Here is a 22,767-nt window from a genome sequence, read left to right on the forward strand (position 1 = left end):
CTCACACTTGTTTTTGATGACCATGACAGTGTTAAGGGGTACTAGTTGGTTTTGTAGAATGTTCGTAAGGTGAGGTTTTCTGATTGTTTTCCTTCTGGTCTTAGGAGGAAGACCACAAAGGGGCATTTTCATCACATCAAGGGTGCATATTTTTAATAGGGCTTATCACTCATTATATTAATACAAATTTTGATCACCTGGCCAAGATAGTGTTTGCCAGGTTACTATAAATTTCTTTTCTTCTTTACATATTGTACTCTTAAAGCAAGTTACTAAGCACAATCCATACTCGAAAGGTGGAGAGTTAAGCTCTATCTCCTTGAAGTGGTGAGGGGCGGGGGGTATCTACATAATTATTTGGGCTTTTTCTGTATAGGAGAGATGCTACCGCTCCATCAGGTCATATACACACATGGACTCATGGGTACTTACTTTATCCTTTGGGTTATAATCCTAAGGTGCATTATGTACTTTGTTGCTGAGATTTGTTTCATCTTTGGCCATTGGGCATTCTATCAGTTGGCTCCTGTGTCCCTTTCACATGCCTACATCCTTGTTTGTGGAACACTTCTTTACTTTCTGGCACTACAAGATGCCCTAGACCCAGAATCAGCCATTTCTGTAGGGAGCCCTGATTCCTTTTCTTGGAGAATGGTATTAGAAAACAAGATCTGGGCATTGGATGTACCCGTTGCTGCTGGCGTGTCTGCTGCTAGGCCCTCTCAGTGAACAGAGATATATGCCTGTGTAATAACCCAAATAGACACACATAATTGTAATTACTTTCTGAATCCTTCCGGAAAACACAATTTTTTTTAACTAGTAAAATATACATAAAACTTGCTGTTTTAACCATTTTTAAGCGTACATTTCTGTGGCATTAAGTGCATTCACATTGCTGTGCAACCATTACCACCATCTGTCACCAGAATTTTTCATCTTCCTCCAACACAAACTGTACCTATTAAACACTGACTCCCCATTCTGCTCTTCCTTAAGCCCCTGGGAACCATCATTTTACTTTATGCTTTGACTATTCTAGGTACTTAGTGTAAATGGAGTCATACAATATTTGTCCTATGTATGAATGGCTTATTTCACTTATCATGTCCTTAACTTTCATCTATGTTGTAGCATGTGTCAGAATTTGTTCTTAAAGCTGAATAATATTCAGTCGTATGCATATACCAAATTTTGTTTACCCATTCATCCATTGATGGATACCTGGGTTGTCTCTACCTTTCGGCTATTTTGAATAATAGGGCTGTAAACACTGGTGTACAAGTATCTGTAGAAGTTCCTGCTTTGAATTCTTTGGGGTATATACCCAGAAATGGATTTGCTGGATTATATATGCTAATTGTTTTTTTTTCTTTTTTAAGAAATCACCATACTGCTGTACCATTTTACATTCCCACCAACTGTGTACATGGGTTCCAGCTTCTCTATGTCCTTGTCAACACTTGTTCTGCTTTTTTGATAATAGCCGCCTTAATAGGTTTATAAAGTGGTATCTCATTGTGGTTTTGATTTGTACACTTCCCCAGTGATTACTGATGTTGAGCTTTTCTTGTACTTATTGGACATTTCTATATCTTTTTGCAAGAAGTGTCTATTCAAGTACTTTGCTCATTTTTTCAGGCTTTTTATTGTTGCAGGATTTATTTGCAAATGTTTTCTCCCATTCCTTGGGTTGCCTTTTCATTCTGCTGATAGTGTCCCTTGATGCACAAATTTTTAATTTTGCTGAAGTCCAATCTGTTTTTCCTTTTGTTGCCTGTGCTTTTGGTCATACCCAGGAAATTACTGCTAAATCCAATGTCATGAAGCTTTTCCATTTTTTTTTTTTTGAGATTGAAAAAAAAGACAGGCTGCTTTTTTCTGTCTTTTCTTGCTCCGTCGCTTAGGCTGGAGTACAATAGCGCAATCGCGGCTCAGTACAACATCCGCCTCCCACGTTCACGCAATTCTCCTGCCTCAGCCGCCTGAGTAGCTGGGATTACAGGTGCCCACCACCACACCTGGCTAATTTTTGTATTTTTAGTAGAGACGGGGTTTCACCATGTTGGCCAGGCTGGTCTCCAACTCCTGACCTCAGGTGATACACCTGCCTCGGCCTCCCAAAGTGCTGGGATTGCAGGCATGCACCACCACACCGGGCCAATAATTCTTTTTCTTCTTTTTTAAAGAGTTTAATAATTCTAGCTCTCTTTTTTCTTCCAACCTTAGTGGATGGAGCTAGTTCTTGATGGATTTTAAGTTAATATTTGTATATGGTGTAAGGGTCCAACTTTTTTTTGTATATAGATATCCAGTTTTCCCAACACCATTTGTTGAAAAGACCCTATTTTCTCCACTGAATGGTCTTGGCACCCCTGTCAAAAATCTGACTATATGTGTAAAGATTTACTTCTAGGCTCTTTATTCTATTCCATTGGTTTATATGCTAATTTTTATGCCAGTACCATACTGTTGGTTACTGTAGTTTTGTGTTAAATTTTGAGATCAGTAAGTGAAGACTTCCAACTTTGTTCTTTTTCAAGATTATTTTGAGTATTGGGGGGGGGGTCTCTTGACATTCTGTATGAATTTTAGGATTGATTTTTCTATTTCTGCAGAAATGCTGGGATTTTCATAGGGACCATTGAATCTGTAGATTACTCTGGGTAGTACTGACATCTTAACAATATTAAGTCTTTGACTCCATGAAAATATGATACTTTTTTTTCTTGGCCTCCCAAAGTGCTGGGATTACAGGTGCGGGCCACCGTGCCTGGTGAAACATACTTTTATGTCTTCATTTTGTATGGCAACATTTTGAAGTTTTCAATGTACAAGTCTTTGCCTCTTTGGTTCAGTTTATACTATTGTAAATGGTGAAAAGCACAATTGTAAAGGAAGACAGATAGGCATACCATTAAGTCAAGGTATTCATGACTTGGTCTCCTTGCTTTTGTGGGAGGCTGCCCTGTAACTAAAGATCTTTGGGACGTTGTATAAATTTTTTTTTTTTTTTTGAGATGGAATCTCACTCTGTTGCCCAGGCTGAAGTGCAGTGGTGTGATCTCGGCTCACTGCAACCTCCGTCCTGGGTTCAAATGATTCTCCTGTTTCAGCCTCCCCAGTAGCTGGGATTACAGGTGCACACCACCACACCTGGCTAATTTTTGCATTTACTTCTTATTTAGTTAGTTAGTTAACTTATTTTAGTGGAGATGGGGCTTCACCACGTTGCCCGGGTTGGTCTCGAACTCCTGACCTCAAGTGATCTGCCTGCCTTGGCCTCCCAAAGTGCTGGGATTACAGATGTGAGCCACCGCGCCCAGCCTAAATTTTTTTAAGGCTAATATTTATGTGTAATTCTAAGTAAAGTATCAAGTGACTGTTCCTCCTTATATTGTGTTACAAAGATCTTTTCAAATTAATTTAAAATTAATTATAAAATAACTTTTGCTAATTTAGGGCAACACTCCTGTAGTCCATTTTTGTGCCCCACATCATGTATAGCACCTAAAAGAGTGCTAGCTCATGTAGGTGGCCAAAAAATGAGAGTGAAGATTCAAAAAAGAAATGTTATTTAGGGTAAAAAAAAAAGACAATCAACAAACTAGGCTGGAATTACTAGATTTTATTTTTCCCCAGAACTCTTAAACTTCAGCTTCACCAAGTAACAGGCTGACTTTTGGAATAACAACTCTTTCCCAGGCTGTTAACTCTTTCCAAGAGACAGAATTTATTAAAAAACATGGTTCCAGGATATTTCCACCCCAGAATTCTAAATCAGTCACAGAATCATACCTTCTTAGGTCTTGATTAGAATGAAACAATCTATAGACACATGTAACAGAATCAAAATAGTATGTAATGTTTTTTGCCTTCTCTTGCTCAATACACTTCCCTCTTTTCCCCCAAAGAGTTTGTTCCTCAAAGATAGATATGTAAGTACAGTCAGCCCTCCATATCCATGGGTTCTGCATCCATGGCTTCAACCAACTGCCAATCAAAAATATTCAGAAAAAGAAAAATTCCACAAAGTTCCAAAAAAGCAAAACTTGAATTTACTGAACACCAAGCACTATGTTGAATCCATGCAAATGAAGTGATGTGTAGGTATTTTATTAGGTATAAGTAATCATCTTCAGATGATTTAAAGTACACAGGAGGATGTATGTAGGTTATATGCAAATACCATATAACCCATTCTCTATAATGGGACTTGAGCACCCATGGATTCTGATATCCAGTTGGGTTCCTGGAACCAATCCCCTATGGATACCAAGGCATGACTGTATTGCCCTTTTCAAGAAAGCATCTATCAGCTCTCATTCGTGACTCACTCAGAATAAGGAATTCCTTATTCAAAAAACAATGTAAGTATTCCGAGCTAACTGTTCTCAGCCATGAACAAATAATTAAACTTGGCCAGGTGTGGTGGCTCATGCCTGTAATCTCAGCACTGTGGAAGTCAAGGTGGGAGGACTGCTTAAGCCCAGGAGTTTGAGACCAGGCTGAGCAACCAATGAGACCCCCTCCCCGGCCAAAAAAAAAAAAAAAAAAAAAGCCAGTCCCAGCTACTTGGGAGGCTAAGGTGGGAGGACTGCTTGAGGCCCGGGAGAACAGGGATTCAGTGAGCTGTGATTGCACTACTGCCCTCCAGCTTGTGCAACAGAGCAAGACCCTGTCTCAAGAAAACAAATTAAACTTATTTTACTCTATATTTGACTTTGCTTTAATCAATATCTTCTATTTGCAAAAGCCAAACCCTATTTTTAAAACTTACAATTTCCATTATGACTTGGAGAGGAAGATGGAGGGAATGGGGAAGAGTTGGCTTGTTTTCTGGAAGGAGATTCTGAAAAGGGCAGTTATTTACTTTGAAGTCATAAAGTAGAAAAACAAATGTTTTTTTTTTTGATAATGAAAACCCTTGTAGGTAAAGACCAGAAAATTCTGGTCCTGAAATTATAACATATTACAATATTGTTTTTAATATATTCAGAATTTATATTACTTTTTAATTTCTTTTCCCTGAGATTGGGTTCACAGTTTGGTAGAAATACTTTAAAAAGAGGTAGTTAGCAGGGGTGAAGAGGAAACAATGTTTATACTAACAGCACCTGGAAAAATAAGTAACAACTGTCATTTTGATCTCAGCATCTACCTCTCCCCCTTGCATCTGCAAATGCTATAGAAGGAGATGATCATTTTCCTTTTTATTCTTATCTGCCTGGATTCTCTCTCCTATTAAATCCACCCCAGTATCACTAATCATAAAAATGAGTTGCCCTTCCAAGGATATGCTATAAAGCAAACCTTCAATATCAGGTTGTTTAGATTTAGAAGAGAAAGGCTCAAGTAAGTTCACTTTTATTCGTACAGTCATTAGAGAAAATGAGCAAAATTTCCAGTAACCCCAACCACTGCCTTTTCTCCCTGGACCTAGTAAATTCCTACCAACTCTTTAGTTGACTCTAAGAACTGGGCTCTATGAGATCCTGACAGCTAAAACACAGGTACAGAGGAGCCTGCATAAACGTTTTGGTCCAGGTCTTGGCCTCCAGTCTTATGATGGGCTGGTAGAATATTGCTTCATCAGATGCTTGTGACAGGGATTGCAAACTCGCTCAAGCTTGATACTTGAAGGAAGAGGCAGTTCATTTGTTGAACAGGCATCACAGAAGGTTCCGCTGCAGTTCTTACACACATTCTATGAGAAGAGGAGGTTAGGCGGGGAATAGAAGACGAGCAAGGCATAAGGATTCATGGGATATAAAAAAGCCAAATATGGCAAATGCTCAATGCCTAATCAAACAATGACTGAATGTTTACTATGTGCCAAGTAGTATCTGAACACAGGCCCAATCTACAAAAAAGTTCACAGTCTAGTTTTTAGATTTAAATGAAAAGAAGCAGTGCCATAGAGTTAAAAATAAAAACAGGTAACATACAAGTCACTTATCTTTAGAATATCCTTCACACATCTGTTCCCCATACTCACTTTGAGGTAGGTTAGTTTTAAAATTAGTTTGCAAGTACCTGCGCATACTCCAAATAAGGCAGTGAAAGAGCAATGGATTGAGTGAACAGGCTAAGATTTAAAAATGTCCAGAGTATGAACTGAAAGTATAATTCCTAATAAATACACTTATGTGCTTTATGCTTTCCTGTGGTCTCTGGTGCTCTGTAAGCACATCCACTGGGTTATCAATGCAGCAGGAGCACAACTTCCTGCATCTTGTTCATAGGGAAATTATTTTGTTTTCCTAAATGTTTTGCATCTTTAATGGTCAAGCACAGAGAGCAAGAAGTCACTATAGCAATGTCAGCAGTAAGGCTGTGATAGGGTGGTATACACAAAGCTCCAAGGGTCCTATATAAAAAGCTGTAAAGAATAATTTCTCCCATGAAGTGCTACCTTCATCCCAAATAATTCATCTTCCTGAGGTTGAGAGGAGTAGGGGGTTGCTTTTATCTGAAAGCCTAAGAAGAATTTTTGTCTGACATACAGAAGCTAATATTGCATGGCTTAGAAGAGGAAAGCCAGAATTAACAGTTTGTTCTACTTTGTAACATATTTCTATAATTGTAACTTCCAGTTCTATAAGGGCAGTTCATTTGTTATCTGATTCTGTGAATTTAAGACTAGGTCATATTATAATTTATTAAAATTTTGCATGATCACAGATGGTGCTATGCAGGTTGTGATCCAGAATTTGAGCCTGTTTCCTGTATCTCTTCCAAGCATGTGTTTCATACACTCATTTGTACATAACTTTTCTTGAGGATCTACTATGGATTGGGTACCATATTAGATGCTGGGGGATTCTGTGAACAAGACACAGTTCCAGCTATCAAGGGCACTCATTCTTTCTGAATACTTCCTTAACTCTGCCTACTCTAGGATAACAAACTGGGAAGATGCTCAGGCAGACACCCTTGAGGATCGGGTGGAAAACAAGTGGTCTAGCAGGGAGAGCTCATATCCTGTTCTGAGCAGGATAAAGTGCTGAAAGGACTGTGGACTTTGGAGTGAAAGCTAGGTTGGAAGCTGGGCTTCATCACTTATGACTTAATTTTGGGAAATGTAGTTAGCATTAGATGTTCAACGTTCTTCATCTATAAAATGACAGCTATGAAGGACATAAGCTTGACAAGAACAGAGACTTGGTCTACTTTGTTCATTACTCTTTCTCCAGCACATTCTACACAGCAGGCACTCAATATTTACTTATACATTTCTATCTGCTTATTTGCTTTATTACATAATTATTTTTGTTTATTTATTTACTTATTTTTAGACAGAGTCTCGCTCTGTTGCCCAGGCTGGAGTGCAATGGTGTGATCTTGGCTCACTGCAACCTCCGCCTCCCGGGTTCAAGCGATTCTCCTGCCTCAGCAACCTGAGTAGCTGGGATTACAGGCCACCATGCCCGGCTATTTTTTTTTTTTTTTTTTTTTTTTTTTGTATTTTTAGTACAGACGGGGTTTTACCATGTTGATCAGGCTGGTCTTGAACTCCTGACCTTGTGATCGGCCCGCCTCGGCCTCCCAAAATGCTGGGATTACAGGCGTGAGTCACCGCGCCTGGCTATTTATTTTAATGGGAATTTTCTGACATGAATTATTATGACTGAAAAAAGAACAGGTACCCAGTAAATGCTTGCCCCTTTTGCTTTTCACCCCACTCCCAGCACTCTGCATGCACTCTGCACTCTATGCGGGAAAGTCCCTGTTACTCCTGGGGAGGGACTGGGGGCTGCTGTAGACATCCCTATGAAAAGCCTGTCCGTTTCTCATCACAGTTACCTTTGTTAGGCTGCCGTCTTCCTGGCATAGCTGACACACCTGTGGCTTTTCAGAGAGCAGCAGCTGATCCTAAACCACACAGGGAACTGGTTAGTTTTTCTTAGTGCCAGAAATATTAGTACTTTCAGAATATGCATTTTTTACCTACAATATTAATATAATCACACTATAGACTATCTGGAAACTAAATAAACCAATTATAAATAGGTAGTCCTACCACCATAATACAACTCGGATAATCCTATCATTATGCTTCCAGCTCTTAATTTTTATAATAACATGATTTCTAAAAAGAAAATTCAAACACATGCAAGTATAGAGTAAAAAGTTTTAACACTATCCCATTCCTCTTGTTCACTCTACCATCAAGAATGGAAAGCACTGGGGACTGGGCCTGGTGGCTCACGCCTGTAATGCCAGCACTTTGGGAGGCCAAGGCGGGTAGATCACTTGAGGTCAGGAGTTCAAGACCAGCCTGGCCAACATGGCAAAACTCCATCTCTACCAAAAATATATATTTAAAAAAAAAAAAGTTGGACATGGTGGTGGGCGCCTGTAATCCCAGCTACTCGGGAGGCTGAGGCAGGGGAATCACTTGAACCTGGGAGGCGGAGGTTGCAGTGAGCTGAGATTGTGCCACAACACTCCACCCTGGGTGACAGAGTGAGACTCTGTCTCAAAAAAAAAAAAAAAAAAAAAGGAAAAAAAGAATGGCAAGCATAGGGCATGGAAACTCACACCTGTAATCCCAGCACTTTGGGAGGCCAAGGCGGGAAGATCACTTGAGCCCAGGAGTTTGAGACCAGCCTGGGCAACACGGTGAAACCTAATCTCTGCAGCCCTAGCTACTCGGGAGGCAGAAGTGGGAGGATTGCCTAAGCTCGGGAAGTTGAGGCTTCAGTGAGCTGAGATCGTCCACTGCACCCCAGCTTGGGCAATGTGAGTAAGACCTTATCTCCATTAAAAAAAAAAAAAAAAAAAAGGAAAGCAGTAGGACTTATTTTATTTTATAACCTAAGAGGTAAATGACAGGGTGACTCAGACACAGTAGCATTCACTGTCTTTCTCATGGGCTTATCATATACTATTAGATTAACAAAGTGTTTTACAATCATTTATGTTAGCTTATTTCTAAGTGATCAAAACATCTTTTTTCTCTCCATTTTATGTAAGGGAAAACTAGAGGAAAGGGACATAAAGTGAGCTCTCCTAGATCTTATGTCAGGGATAATTTAAAATAGGTGAGAACTGATGTTTACTTAGTAAACTGCTCAAAGCTGTGCTACTTCCTGTGTAAGCTTCAGGCAATACATATTTGTTCAGGGTATTGTTAGAAGGATGGCACACTGTATTCACTCATCTTCTGCCCATGCTACCTTATTTGCTGGCTAGGCACGGTACAACCAACTTCATAATTTATACAAGATGTTTTGAAACAGGAGGCTCTGTTACCTGTTCATCCATAGGGTGGGGTTGCAGCCTACAATGGAGAAGTAAAAAATTGTGACAAATAGGAACTTCATGTATTTTCATTTATATCATTTCAATAAAAAGCTCAGAATACAAACATTTTTTTCAAACAAGAAATACTGTAGGTCTTTTATATTACTTAGAACAACATAATTATTAATTTTGACCTCCAAGGAGAGGAAACTTTGCTTCTTAAAATGAATCACTAGAATCTGACCCTTGACTTATTATATAAGGGTTCCCATTTAAAAATAGATTTGAAGTTATATTTTACATTCCTTTTTGCTATCAAAATAGTTAGCATTTATGTTTCCCAATGTGTAAAACTCCAATGGTTCACTGGCCATATATTTTAGTAGCTTTTTTTCTATTTGATATTATGGAAATCTATCCATTATCCATTATCACATGTTGTGTATCAGTCCCAAATATTCTTAAGATGTGAGCTTTAGCAAATTAACCCAAGAAGGGGAAATGAATGAGACTGTCACCAGAAAACCCATTCAGGTTGAAATATTTCTTCATGAGGGACTAAGCTGAGCTAACTCCGATGTTCCAGCATGGACTACAGCCTAAATGAGAGGTGAAGCAAAGCCCGCTCTCGGTTACAGGGAAAATGCACTACAGATTGCAATGGTTCTTATTCTTTTCACTTGAGTAGCAGTGTGACCACCAGACATACACCATGGGGTGACCAGGTTTTCCGATGTTCCTTGCCATCATAATCCCAGGAAGCCTGGTATGTCTAACAATTGCAGCTATGGCCAGAATAAGTCCTGGAAGTTGCTAATAGGTAGTGCAGAGCCAAAGGACTTAAAAACAGTAGACATGATAAACAGAGGCAACTTGGATAAGTCACCCAGCCTCTCTGCTTCTCAGTTTTCTCATCTGTAAAGTTGCATTAGGTACTTTTGTAAGGAATACTGAATCATAAGGAGATAATAAATGTGAAACAAATTCTAAGTTGCAGAGCACAATTCAGATATAAGGAAGCACTGTTCCATATTCTCAGGACCTAAATCAGAAGTTGGCATTTAAGACACTCCTGGTTGCTCAAGTAAATGATTTAATTTTAGTTTGGAACGAGGCTGACCCTGAAAGGCACCTGGAAGCCCAGGTTAATTTTATGGCCCTTCTAGTTCCCTTCTCTTTGCTTATGCCATTCTGTAATGTGAGATGGGTGATAGTTTAAGGTTAGCTCTGGATCAAACCATGCTCTTTGGGAGCAAGGCCAGAAAGGGACATTTAGGCCAAGCACCTGCATAATTAGCTTACTATTGGACTGTGTGTTTTCTCTTCTCCAGCAGCTACTTTTGCTCCAGATGACACACTACCTCATTCTTAAGGTGACAAAGCCTGGCTAGGGACAGCTGTATAGTTCTCTCAAAACCTCACTGTGGTATCATTCCTCATCACTAACCTCTTCCTCCACCTTTTAAAGTAGACCTTTATGTTTAGAGCAGTTAGGTTCACAGTCAAATTGAGTAGAAAGTACAGAGACTTCCCACATGCTTCCTGCCCCATCCCTGGCCTCTTTGTCAACATGCTGCACCAGAGTGGTACATTTGTTACAACTGATGAGCCTACACTGACACAACATCATCACCCAGAGTCTATAGTTTACATTAAGGTTCACTCTTGGTGGTGTCTAGTCTATGGTGTGGTCAAACGTATAATGACATGTATCCACCATCATAGTATCATACAGAGTAGTCCACTGCCCTAAAAATCCTCTGTGCTCCACCGGTTCGTTCCTTCCTTCTCTTACCACTGGCAACCACTGATTTTTTTTTTTTTTTTTTGTCTCCATAGTTTTGTCTTTTCCAGAATGTCATGTAACTGGACCTCCTTCACTTTTTAATGCAGTGGCACTATGTAATATTTAATTATATTTCTAACCTGCTAAAATAACTATAAAAAGTCAGCTTCCTTGAAACTATCCTATGCTCTTCATCATGAGCAAATCAGACAGAGTTAGGATAAAGAAATGAAGTTAAGCTGTTTGAGATTCTCAAGATAAAGGAAAAATGAGAGATGAGACATAAGAGAAATCAGAGTACTTATTTGAACTTTTTTTTTTTTTTGAGACAGAGTCTCACTCTATTGCCCAGGCTGGAGTGCAGTGGCGCTCTTGGCTCACGGCAACCTCTGCCTCCTGAGTTCAAGTGATTCTCCTGCCTCGGCCTCCCAAGTAGTTGGGATTACAGGCAGGTACCACCAGACCCGACTAATTTTGTATCGTTAGTAGAGACCGGGTTTCACCATGTTGGCAGGCTGGTCTCGAACTTCTAATCTCAGGTGATCCACCTGCCTCGGCCTCCCAAAGTACTGGGATTACGGGCGTGAGCCACTGCGCCCAGCCACTTATTTGAAATTTAGCACAGAGGTAGAAACAAGTCATACTCAAATATATTTAAGAAGTTAAGAAATGCTATGTATGACTTATACTTTATTTTCCTGGGATACCAATTCAGTAAAGGTGGGAAATAACCTCTTAAGTGATAATCTGAGCTTGGGAATTAATCAGGGAAGAGAGAGAGGACAGCCTGATTGATCATCCTTCTTTCCTCTGAAATGGCCTAATGGGTTTGGTTTAATACATGTTATACGTTTTATTATTAACTTCCACTTCAAATGTCTTCCTGGCATATTAATATTATAAGTCAGTGTCTGGTCGGTGTCAATGCCAATGTATATAAAGAACTCCCTCCTTCCCACCACCCCAGAATAACTTTACATCTTAGTTAATACTTGATTAACAAACACCTGTGGCTTTCTTCCAGGGGCTTTTTTAGTTTAATATTTTCCTCTTGCATTTTGTGCTTCCCATCCTGCCAAAAGAAAACAGCCCAATTTATTAATTATTCAGAATGCTAAATAATGATATTGCAAATATTTTCTTCTGCAATGCCTTAGTTTGGGCATAAAGCTAAGTAGCTTTTTTTATTAGGGAAGGGATCTAACTTTCAAGCTATGTTTCCTCATTCTTTGCTCTAAGTAGTTTCTTAACTATTCTGACAGTTTGTGACAAATGATTTTCAAAGTAATATTTTAATTCTTGAGATTCAAATAAAATTCAGAATGTATTCTACTTACTTGCAAAGTTGGCTCCAGATATCAGTTACTTCTTAGGGAAAGTATAATTTTTTTTTTCTTTTCCCCAGACTGAGCTCTGAAAAACTGGTAAAACCAAGGATGGCCATATACAGCAGACTATAATCCTCTGGACGTTCAATCAAGTTGATGCCCCAGTGCCACAATATTTTTCTTTCTTTTTGGAGACAGAGTCTCGCTCTGTTGCCCAGGCTGGAGTGCACTGGTGCCATCTTGTCTCACTGCAACCTCTGCCTCCCGGGTTCAAGCAATTCTTGTGTCTCAGCCTCCTGAGTAGCTGGGATTATAGGCGTGCACCACCATGCCTGGCTTATTTTTGTATTTTTACTAGAGACGAGGTTTCACCATGTTGGCCAGGCTGGTCTCGAACTCTTCACCTTAAGTGATCCACTTGGATTCAAGTGATTCTTGTGCCTCAGCCTCCAGAGTAGCTGGGATTACAGGCACACGCCACCATGCCCAGCTAATTTTTGTATTTTTAGTAGAGATGGGGTTTCACCACGTTGGCCAGGCTGGTCTCGAAGTCCTGACCTCAAGTGATCCACCCGTCTCGGCCTCCCAAAGCGCTGGGATTACAGGCGTGAGCCATCGCACCCAGCCCAGTGCCACCATCTCTATAGCCTGTTCAACTCAAGGAATTTTCTACTTGGCAGGACAGATGTAAAGTTTCAAACTGCATTTCTTTTTTCTTTTCTCTTTTTTTTTTTTTTTTTTTTGAGACGGAGTCTTGCTCTGTCGCCCAGGCTGGAGTGCAGTGGCATGATCTCGGCTCACTGCAGCCTCTGCCTCCTGGTTTCAAGCGAGTCTCCTGCCTCAGCCCCTGAGTAGCTGGGATTACAGGCGCCCACCATTGATGCCTAATTTTTGTATTTTAGTAGAGACAGGGTTTCACCATGTTGGCCAGGATGGTCTTGAACTCCCGACCCAGGTAGTCTGTCCACCTTGGCCTCCCAAAGTGCTGGGATTACAGGCGTAAGCCACCACGCCCAGCCTCAAACCGCATTTCTACCAATACTCTTAAGCCTTGCCTGGGCAAATTTTATTTGTTTTGGAGACAGACTCTCACTCTGGCACCCAGGCTGGAGTGCTGTGGTACGATCTTGGCTCGCTGCAACCTCTGCCTCCTGGTTTCAAGCGATTCTCTGGCCTCAGCATCAAGAGTAGCTGGGATTATAGGTGCACGCAGCAAGGCCCAGATACTTTTTTGTATTTTAGTAGAGATGGGGTTTCACCATGTTGCCCAGGCTGGTCTCAAACTCCTGGGCTCAGGCAATCCACCCGCCTTGGCCTCACAAAGTTCAGGCATGAGCCACTGTGCCTGGCAAGGTGCTGGGCAGTTCTAAGGGCTACATTTTTTTCTGATGCACACACAACCACTGCTGCTTGCCTTCGACTGCTGCCCATGTGCATCCAAAAGTGGAATGTGTTTTCTTTTTGTTTGTTTGTTTTTTGAGACAAGGTCTCATGCTATTGCTCAGGCTGGAGTGCAGTGGCATGATCACAGCTCACTGCAGCCTCAACCTCCTGGGCTCAAGTGATCCTCCTACCTCAGCCTCCTGAGCAGCTGGGACTATAGGCACGAGCCACCACACCGAGATAATTTTTAAATTTTTCTGTAGAGATGAGGTCTTCCTATGTTGCCCAGGCTAGTCTCTTACTCCTGGGATCAAGCAATCTTCATGCCAACGGCCTCCCAAAGTGTTAGGATTACAGGTGTGAGCCACCCAGCTGAGATGTGTGTTCTTACACCACTCAAGAATCAAGGAAGAGAGGTCAATACTTATCCTCCTGGAAATGCCACTGCAGGCAACAACTGAAGACTGAAAAACTTAAAACCTCATTGGAAAAATAGGGTGAGATAGGCCAAGATTTTAAATAAACTTTTGTAAGCCTTTTAGATTTTATGTTCACTAAACTAAAATAATAAAGATAGCATGCTACACAGAGTGTTTTATTTTATTTTATTTTTATTTTTTTGAGATGGGAGTCTTGATCTGTCACCCAGGCTGGAGTGCAGTGGCTCAGTCTTGGCTCACTGCAACCTCCACCTCCCGGGTTCAACCAATTCTCCTGCCTCAGCCTCCCGAGTAGCTGGGATTACAGGAGACTACCACCATGACCGGCTCATTTTTGTATTTTTAGTAGAGACAGGGTTTCACCATGTTGTCCAGGCTGGTCTTGAACTCTTGACCTCATGATCTGCCCACCTTGGCCTCCCAAAGTGCTGGGATTACAGGTGTGAGCCACCGCGCCTGGCCTAGAGTGGTTCTTTGTACACTTTAAATTATTAGTAGTGGTACTATTTAATAAATTTCCACATACCATTGTTTTCTATTTGCCAGTAAATTAGCAGCTCACTCTCTAGAAATTTTAAATAGTTTATGAACTCTTCCTGCTTTGTTATATACTAGAGGTATTCAAAAAGTTCATGGAAAACGTGTATTATGAAAAGACTGTGCATGGACTTCAAAAATATTTCACACCAAAATAAACGTGTACTAACTTATTTTAATATATCTAATCAGGATTTGGTTTGAGTCACTAAAAAGGATAAGACATCAGTTTGAAAAGAACCCCGGGCTGGGCACGGTGGCTCATGCCTGTCATCCTAGCACTTTGGGAGGCTGAGGCGGGCATATCGCTTGAGCCCAGGAGTTGAAGACCAGCCTGGACAACATGGCAAAACCCTGACTCTACCAAAAAAATACAAAAATTAGCTGAGTTTTGTGGTGTGTGCCTACAGTCCCAGCTACTCAGGAGGCTGAGGCAGGAGGATCACCTGAGCCTGGGAAATCGAGGCTGCAGTGAGGCATGATTGTGCCACTGTACTCAGTTCTAGGTGAGAATGAGACTCTGTTTCCAAAAAAAAAGAAAAGAAAAGAAAAGAAAAAAGAGCCCCTATCAGAGTAACATGAATTCTGCTAAAATTGAAGCAAGAACAAACATCAAATTGATGGTGAAGCATGGATGGAAGAATTGTGAAATTATTGATGCTTTACGAAAAGCTTTTGGGGACAATGCTTTAGGATTGTCCCCAAAGAAGTCGGCAGTTTACATAAGGATAACTCACTTTAAGAAGGGGCCAGATGATGTTGAAGATGAAGCCTGCAGTAGCAGACTATCCACATCAATTTGTGAGGATCTTGTTCATGCTCTAATTGAAGAGGACCAACAATTAACAGTAGAAACAATAGCCAACACCACAGATATCTCAATTGGTTCAGCTTATACAATTCTGGTTGAAAAATTAAAGTTGAGTAAACTTTCTACTTGATGGGTGCCAAAACTGTTGTGCCCATATCAGCTGCAGACAAAAGTATAGCTTTCAATGGAAATTATAAACAAGTGGGATCAAGAACCTGAAGCATTTGTTTGAGAAATTGTAACAGGAGATGTAACAACTTCATAGTACAATCCTGAAGACAAAGCACAATCAAAGCAATGGCTATGAAGAGGTGGAAGTGGTGCAATCAAAGCAAAAGCAGACGGGTCAAAAGCAAAGGTCATGGCAACAGTTTTTAGGGATGCTGAAGGCATTTTGCTTGTTGACTTTCTGGAAGGCCAGAGAATGCCAACATCTGCTTATTGTGAGAGTGTTTTTAATTTTTTTTATTTTTTGGGACAGAGTGTTGCTCTGTCACCCAGGCTGGAGTGCAGTGGTGTGATCTTGGCTCACTGCAACCTCTACCTCCCAGGTTCAAGTGATTCTCATGCCTCAGCCTCCCAAGTAGCTGGGACTAGAGACTAGAGGCATGTGCCACCACACCTGGCTAATACTTGTGATGAATGTTTTGAGAAAGTTAGCCAAAGTTTTAGCACAAAAATGCCCAGGAAAGCTTCAACAGAGAGTGCTATTCCACCAGAAATATGCTCCTAACTCATTCCTCTCATCAGACAATGGCAATTCTGTGAGAGTTATGATGGGAAATCATTAGGCATCCACTTTACAGTCCTGATTTGGTGCCTCTGATTTCTTTTTGTTTCCTAATCTTAAAACATCATTAAAGTGCACCAATTTTTCTTCAGTTAATAATGTAAAAAAGATTGTATTGATATGATTAAATTCCTAGGACCCTCAGTTCTTCAGGGATGGCCTACATGACTAGTATCATCACTTACTAAAGTCTCTTGAACTTGATGGAACTTAGGTTGAGAAATAAAGTTTATATATCTTTACCTTTTAATTCCATTTCCCATGATCTTTTTGAAGTCGCCTTGTATAATATGTATACACAGAAGGCAATTTTTTCACTGTCTTTTACAGAAAAAGTTATTTTATGTTTTTCTGATTTCATTATTTCCTGGGCCCCAGAGATGATCTTACCCAATTGTAGCTCCTTCACCACTGGAGGTGCTGGAGGGGTCTCCTTCTAAGATTATTATGTAGAAATTTCTACTTTTGCTCTTTATTCTGTATTACCTTCCTTTCCTCAAGCCTAATTCCCTAATTATTCCCACGAGAAGTTCCTTAAGGATACTCAAAATGAAATCCTCATGATTTGAAAAAGGTATACAGAAGCAAATCCACATTGAGGAAAATTCTGTTAAAGGGGAATTCAGGGTTGGAGAGGGATTATTATACTATTTTATTAAAATTATTATTTAGCAGAAATCCAAGAAACATATATTTTTGTTAAGACACCAAAATAATCTTACTTAAAAAATTATTAAAAGGGAAATAGGGTCACTGTGATTATTAAAATCCCCCTTTCCAAATGAAATCAAGTTGGAGAAAGTATCCTAGAGGCAGACTCAGAATCAAGCTTTCGTTTGTTCACATAATTACTAGTTTGCTATCTACATACTTGAGGACACAGCCACTAAGTATGTGATCTGTAAAGGAAAACTGACAGGACTATCAAGGTAGCCTCTAAAATTTAAACTGAAATTAAGTAAAAGAACAAGGGAATAGCAAATATTACCATCTTGGATTCTGACTTCTGGGAACCCCTTCCTGGGATGCTCCTGTCGTTTTGTAATCTTCTTTCTTTTTCCTGTTTTAGTTCTAACTCAAGCTGGTTCCTGAGGCAAGTTGGAGAGGAAAAGGATGAAAAATTGGAATTCTATACAGACATATTCTCTAAAGAATGCCAACCCCTTGTCTTAAAGTGCAGTAATTAAGAATGGTTAAGGGCTTGCTATCGGAGAGACAGGTTTTTAAATGATAATGTTGCCACTTCTAAGCTTAACTGTGTGAATCTGGACACATTTAACCTGTCTAATCTCTACCTTTTTTTTGAGATGGAGTCTTGTTCTGTTGCCAGGCTGGAGTGCAGTGGCATGATCTCAGGTCACCGTAACCTCCATTTCCTAGGTTCAAGCAATTCTCCTGCCTCAGCCTCCCGAGTAGCTGGGATTACTGGCACCCACCACTATGTCTGGCAAATTTTTGTATTTTTAGTAGAGATGGGGTTTCACCATCTTGGCCAGGCTGGTCTAGAACTCCTGACCTCAGGTGATACACCTGCCTCGGCCTCCCAAAGTGCTGGGATTACAGGCATGAACCACTGCGCCCAGCCTTAAGCTCTACTTTAATCTGAAAGTGGAGGCAATAATATCACTAATAGGGTTGATATGAAGATATTAGGAGAGTTTGCATGTGAAGTGCCTAAAGTATCTGGCACATAGTAAGAATTCAGGAAATATTACATATTATTATTAGTGTTATTTTGGCTAATAATTACTATTTATCTGGGATCTTGGGCTCTAATTTCCTAATTCTTTAATCACAAAGCATGTTGATCGGATTTGGGGAATGTTGAAGTATGTGAAGCTTTCTGAATTCCATTTCCAGAGAAAGGACATTGCAAAGACAGAGCCAACCTGGCTGGAAGTCATGAGACCCCTTTTCTTGCTGTCTACCCTAAGAATTACCCATGACCACCCTGTCAGCTCAAGCTGCCCCCTCTTCACCGCTGCCTGGTGAGCTCCTCGACTTCCAGCTGCAGACTGTTGATCTTGTCTCCAAAGTCCTGTTTGAAGAGCCGGTTGTCCAACTCAGCAGACTGGCGGCTTCGCTCAGCCTGGCGCAATCTGGATGTGAGCCACATGAACTTGTGATAAAAAACAAAAGCCATGGTGGGGAAGAAGACCAAGTTCACAACACAAAATAAAATAACCCAAGGAAGAATGCACAGAGAGACAGAGAGAGGAAAAAAACTTTGCAGGACACAGGTGAAGAAATTATGGGGGGGAAAAGATGGAGAAGAAACAAATTCTAAAGAAAAGTAAGATGAAGGTGAACCAGGCAGAGGAAAAGCTGATTTTCCATTTTTTTTATTCTAGTACTACAGTTTACAGCCATTAGATGATAAACAATAAAACATCACTTTTTAGAAAATCCATATCCAAAGCCAACCTCAAGTACACAGTAATTTAAGTTAAATCCACTTTTTAAAAAAATTTCCTAATAGGTTTGGTACTTAATTTTTCTGTTTTACACACATAACTGGAACTTGTAAACGGGCAACTACCTTCTTATATGTGGAGTTATAGTTTTTTCTTGTCCTTTCCCCCAAACCACATATATTAAATCATGGGACATTATATATCAACCCTCACCTAGGCTTTGGGTTATTCTATAAGGAAAAGCCTTTGTCAGAGTTTGGCTGTCTCCTTCCTTTCCCATTCCCACAAAAGATGTGTGACTAAGTGGACAAAGAACTCAGCACTGGGCCTGTTTAAGACTCTGACCATATTCTCCAGAAGATTCTGATGGATGTTTTCTTCTAAATATCTTATAACTTTGCACCTATAGAGAAGCATGTTTTAGAAGGTAAAGCACTTGGGGCTTTATATAATAGAATTTAAATGCATGCTATGTGTAGGTTTTAGAAAGTTCAATTTCGGTATTTGATCACTCCTTCCAAATGCTCATAGAAAAGGCAACCCATCACCACAAAAGGTTGATGAAGAGAAGAATACAGTAGGAGCTTTGTTTATATAGGTGCAAATTATAAGAATTAAAATAAGTTCAAGAGCACAGGATCTTCCACTTCCATGAAGTTGGTCTAAACATATGTTCTTTGGACTTAATTTTGGTTCAAGTCCAATCTGTGCAGGGACCTATATAAGCACACATGGAATCTATCTTACACTCTTAATTCTGGTTTTGCCAAGAAAAAGATAAAGAATTTTAAGAGCTGGAAGCGAAGGGGTTATCTGTGTCCCCACCAAAGCAGCTGAAATGCTGCAAAGCATACCAGAATGAAAAAAAGAGAAAAAAAAACAAGTATTTTGTCAGGACCTTTTGAAGGAATGAAGGCTTATGTAAAGCCTGTCTCTTCAAATCAAAAATCATCTTAAAAAATCAAACTGTTTATAGGATTATTTACAATGTTAAAGCCTAGAAAGGGTTAGTCTGTGGTCACTTAGAAACAGAAGCCCTGCTAATATTGCTTGTGGATATCTACTGGGAATCTGTATTTTTGTACTAAATAATAATAAAGAATATAAGTTTATCATTTACTTCCTATTCTGAAATGTTTTTCTAATAATTCAATTATTAGCTTCCCAGAACCTTTAGCAAATCCCCATCTGAACAAAAAGTAACAGAAACTCTTAAGTAAATGTTTCCAGGTAAGAAATGACAGGCCAGGCAGAATATCATCATTCATGTCTATACCCTGTCCTTTTTACTCCAATATAAGAAAAGCAGGATATGAAAAATGGGTACTGCATCATTTTTTGTTAATAGGAGAGGAGTGTTTTTATTAGAATTGTTCTCTCTGAACTGCCTAAGTAGGAAGCAGAATTGCAGGAAAATGGCAGAGGTAGAAGATGACAAACATGAGGAGGGTTTCCCCAGGAGTCCACATTATTATGTTATCATAGGTTACCTAATTACTAACTTTATCTCTATGTATTTTAAAGAAATATAAGGATGCTGCTTTTTCTTTTTTTTTTTTTTTTCAAAAGTCACCAAGGCAAAAAAAGTTGCAAGCAATCTTGGTTACTGAGAATAGAAGTGTAGTGAAATACTAAGTACTATCCTTGGCTTGGGGATTAAACCTATATAACAAAAGTGAAAAGGGGTCATGGTCTAAGAGACACAGAACTATTTTAGAAGAGTTCAAGTTCACATGGTAGTTACCTCTAGTTCATCACACTGCAATGGCAGAACAGGCTTGCAGATACAGACATGAACAATGCACCGAGAATCTGGTATTATCAAGGACTGGGTTGTAAAGGCATCATTAGTATATGTACAGAGCTTCAATTCCCTAGGCTTTTTTAAAGAAAGTGGTATTTTTATTTATTGGTCAACTCAGAAATAATTTCTCAAAGTTTATTCAGCTTTTAATTAGGAACTTATACCAATTTTTCTAACCCTGGGGAGAAAACAATAAGAAAAAAACCCAACCTATATTTCCAACTGGTTTTTTAAAAGTCCAACAAATTCAAAGTCAACTTTTTGGTGACATTTTATATAGAATCAGAGCTTAAATGTAGTAACTTTCAGATTTCTTCCTTTTACAATTAAGTTGTGATATCGGACTTGCGACGTGACCAACTTAAAAATGCCTAATGATGTTTTGGGATCAGTTTATTTGCTGCACTATTTAAGGTCTTTGCCTGTTTCACCAAATCCTTTTCACTAAATAAAATAAAAATGACAATGAAGTGAAAGGGGAATGAGAAAATGGATAAACAGGAAACACAAAAATAGCAAGAGAATAAGTCAGCTTAATACTCAAAGAGATAAGTCATTATTCTCTTTTTGTTTGCTTTAAATTCCAAGTCAAAACATCATTGAAAAGAAATTTGATACATTTCATTTCAAAAGCACAATTTATGAACAGTAAAATCATTTTGTTAAATCCTAAACATATAACTGTTTATGAGCAAGTACCTAACCATCTTTCCTAGGTAGACTGATACATTTGTATTTGGCTATGTAAGAGGTTTCAGGCTTATTTATAAATTTGCCATTAAGTTTTGAGTTAACATTAATATGCACTGCTGTTCAGGACCCTTACTGGTTAAGAATCATCTGAATATAAGAAATCACCCATTAATCCATTCATTCATATATCTACTGAATGAATGCTTGTATATTCAAGGCACTGCAACAGATCTAATACGGGAACTTAAAAGATTCGTTAACTAATCTCAGGGAGCTTACACTCGCATCGGAGGAGACATATATAAAGAGTTAAAAGGTAAAGTAGACAGTGAGAAGTGCCATAAGCAGTACAGATAGATATGAATATGAAGCTATAGGAGTTCCCAGAAAGACAGATCATTTCTAGCTGCAAAGAGGTATCAGAGGAAACTCTGGGGAGGTGGCATTTGAGCCTAAACTTAAAAATGTATCTGAAGAATAAGGGAGTGGGAAGAATTAGGACATTTCTAATTGGTGGAACTATTAGGAAAGAAATAAATGGGAAAAATGGGAAGTACAGGGACCAGCAGTTTAGTTTTGCTCAAGTGCAAGAAGGGTGACAAACAGGTGTTAAGGGTAGAAACATCAAATGACCTTGGGTACCACGTCACATTCATCCTTGAAGACTCAGCCATTTCTCTTGGCTGCTGAGTTGCCAGAGAGAAAATGGTAGTTTCACATAAGCACAGAAAGAGAGTAGTATAGGAAGAAGATGTGCTTTGGGCAGACTGAATTGTAGATACTGGTGGAAGATAGCTGCCCAAAGGATGAAAACTCAAGACTGGTCTCCAGATGAAGGTAAGAGCTGGGAAAACACACTGGAGGTGACAGTGGAAGCTACAGAACTACCCAGGAGAAAGAAAAGGGAGATAAGAGAAAAGGGTTAAAGAAGGGAGAGAAAGATCCAGAATAGATCCTTGGAGGACACCTATCTCTCTCAGTGCCTCTATATCCCCTAGCATCCAAGTATTCAAAGACTTTAGTGATGAACAATAAAATCACAGAATTACATACATACATTTAAGAGTCCTTCCATGCTTTTAAGTATCCTTCCTCTAACACATGACTCTGACATGGATTAAGAGTTCTGATGTTCAAAACAGTCATAAAAGGCTGACCTTTCCTTTTTTTTTTTAAAGGCTAGTCAAGTGATTGACATTTCCTAAAAACATTTCAGTCATACCTTAGAAAACACACATAACATTCAACTGGCTTTTTTCTACCAGAATGTCTGATGCTAATTTGGAAGAATTTCATGTATTTTCTATTTGCCGAATGTACAGCACATTCTTTTCACTTCAGCACTGACAATCCAAAGTGTTTCATTAAAGAAACAGGACTTTTACCTTTGTTCAAGTTGTTTAATGGTAGCAGCCATCTGATTAGTCTTCTCTTCCAAGCGACTGTTTAGTTCACTTTTCTGTTTTACTCCTAAGTCTGAACTCTGTTATGGAAAATAACGATAAACAACCTGTATAACATAAATCCTAAAA

At 39.5% G+C, this 22,767-nt stretch overlaps 1 protein-coding gene across 14 annotated transcripts in view; it reads right to left on the minus strand.

Moving 5' to 3' along the window:
• Nucleotides 1-3,709: 3,709 nt before the first annotated feature.
• The window catches only part of RUFY3 (RUN and FYVE domain containing 3), a 100,810-nt gene continuing 81,752 nt past the window's right edge, over nucleotides 3,710-22,767 (minus strand). For 4 of the 14 annotated variants that reach the window (XM_034958684.3, XM_055111449.2, XM_003808985.6 and 1 more), the window contains 7 exons: nucleotides 22,621-22,718; nucleotides 18,304-18,423; nucleotides 17,313-17,412; nucleotides 12,043-12,107; nucleotides 9,259-9,286; nucleotides 7,807-7,875; nucleotides 3,710-5,707 (listed from right to left, as the gene is read on the minus strand). In XM_034958684.3, coding sequence (XP_034814575.2) covers nucleotides 5,564-5,707; nucleotides 7,807-7,875; nucleotides 9,259-9,286; nucleotides 12,043-12,107; nucleotides 17,313-17,412; nucleotides 18,304-18,423; nucleotides 22,621-22,718 — 624 coding nt within the window. In that variant the 3' untranslated portion in view covers nucleotides 3,710-5,563. Of the gene's footprint in view, nucleotides 5,708-7,806; nucleotides 7,876-9,258; nucleotides 9,287-12,042; nucleotides 17,413-18,303; nucleotides 18,424-18,650; nucleotides 20,987-22,620; nucleotides 22,719-22,767 lie in introns of those variants that run through there. The other 10 variants (XM_055111455.2, XM_008961148.6, XM_008961147.6 and 7 more) reach the window with 6 other exon arrangements.

Source organism: Pan paniscus, chromosome 3 (assembly GCF_029289425.2).
Source record: "Pan paniscus chromosome 3, NHGRI_mPanPan1-v2.0_pri, whole genome shotgun sequence".
In the NCBI taxonomy this organism is placed as follows: Eukaryota; Metazoa; Chordata; class Mammalia; order Primates; family Hominidae; genus Pan; species Pan paniscus.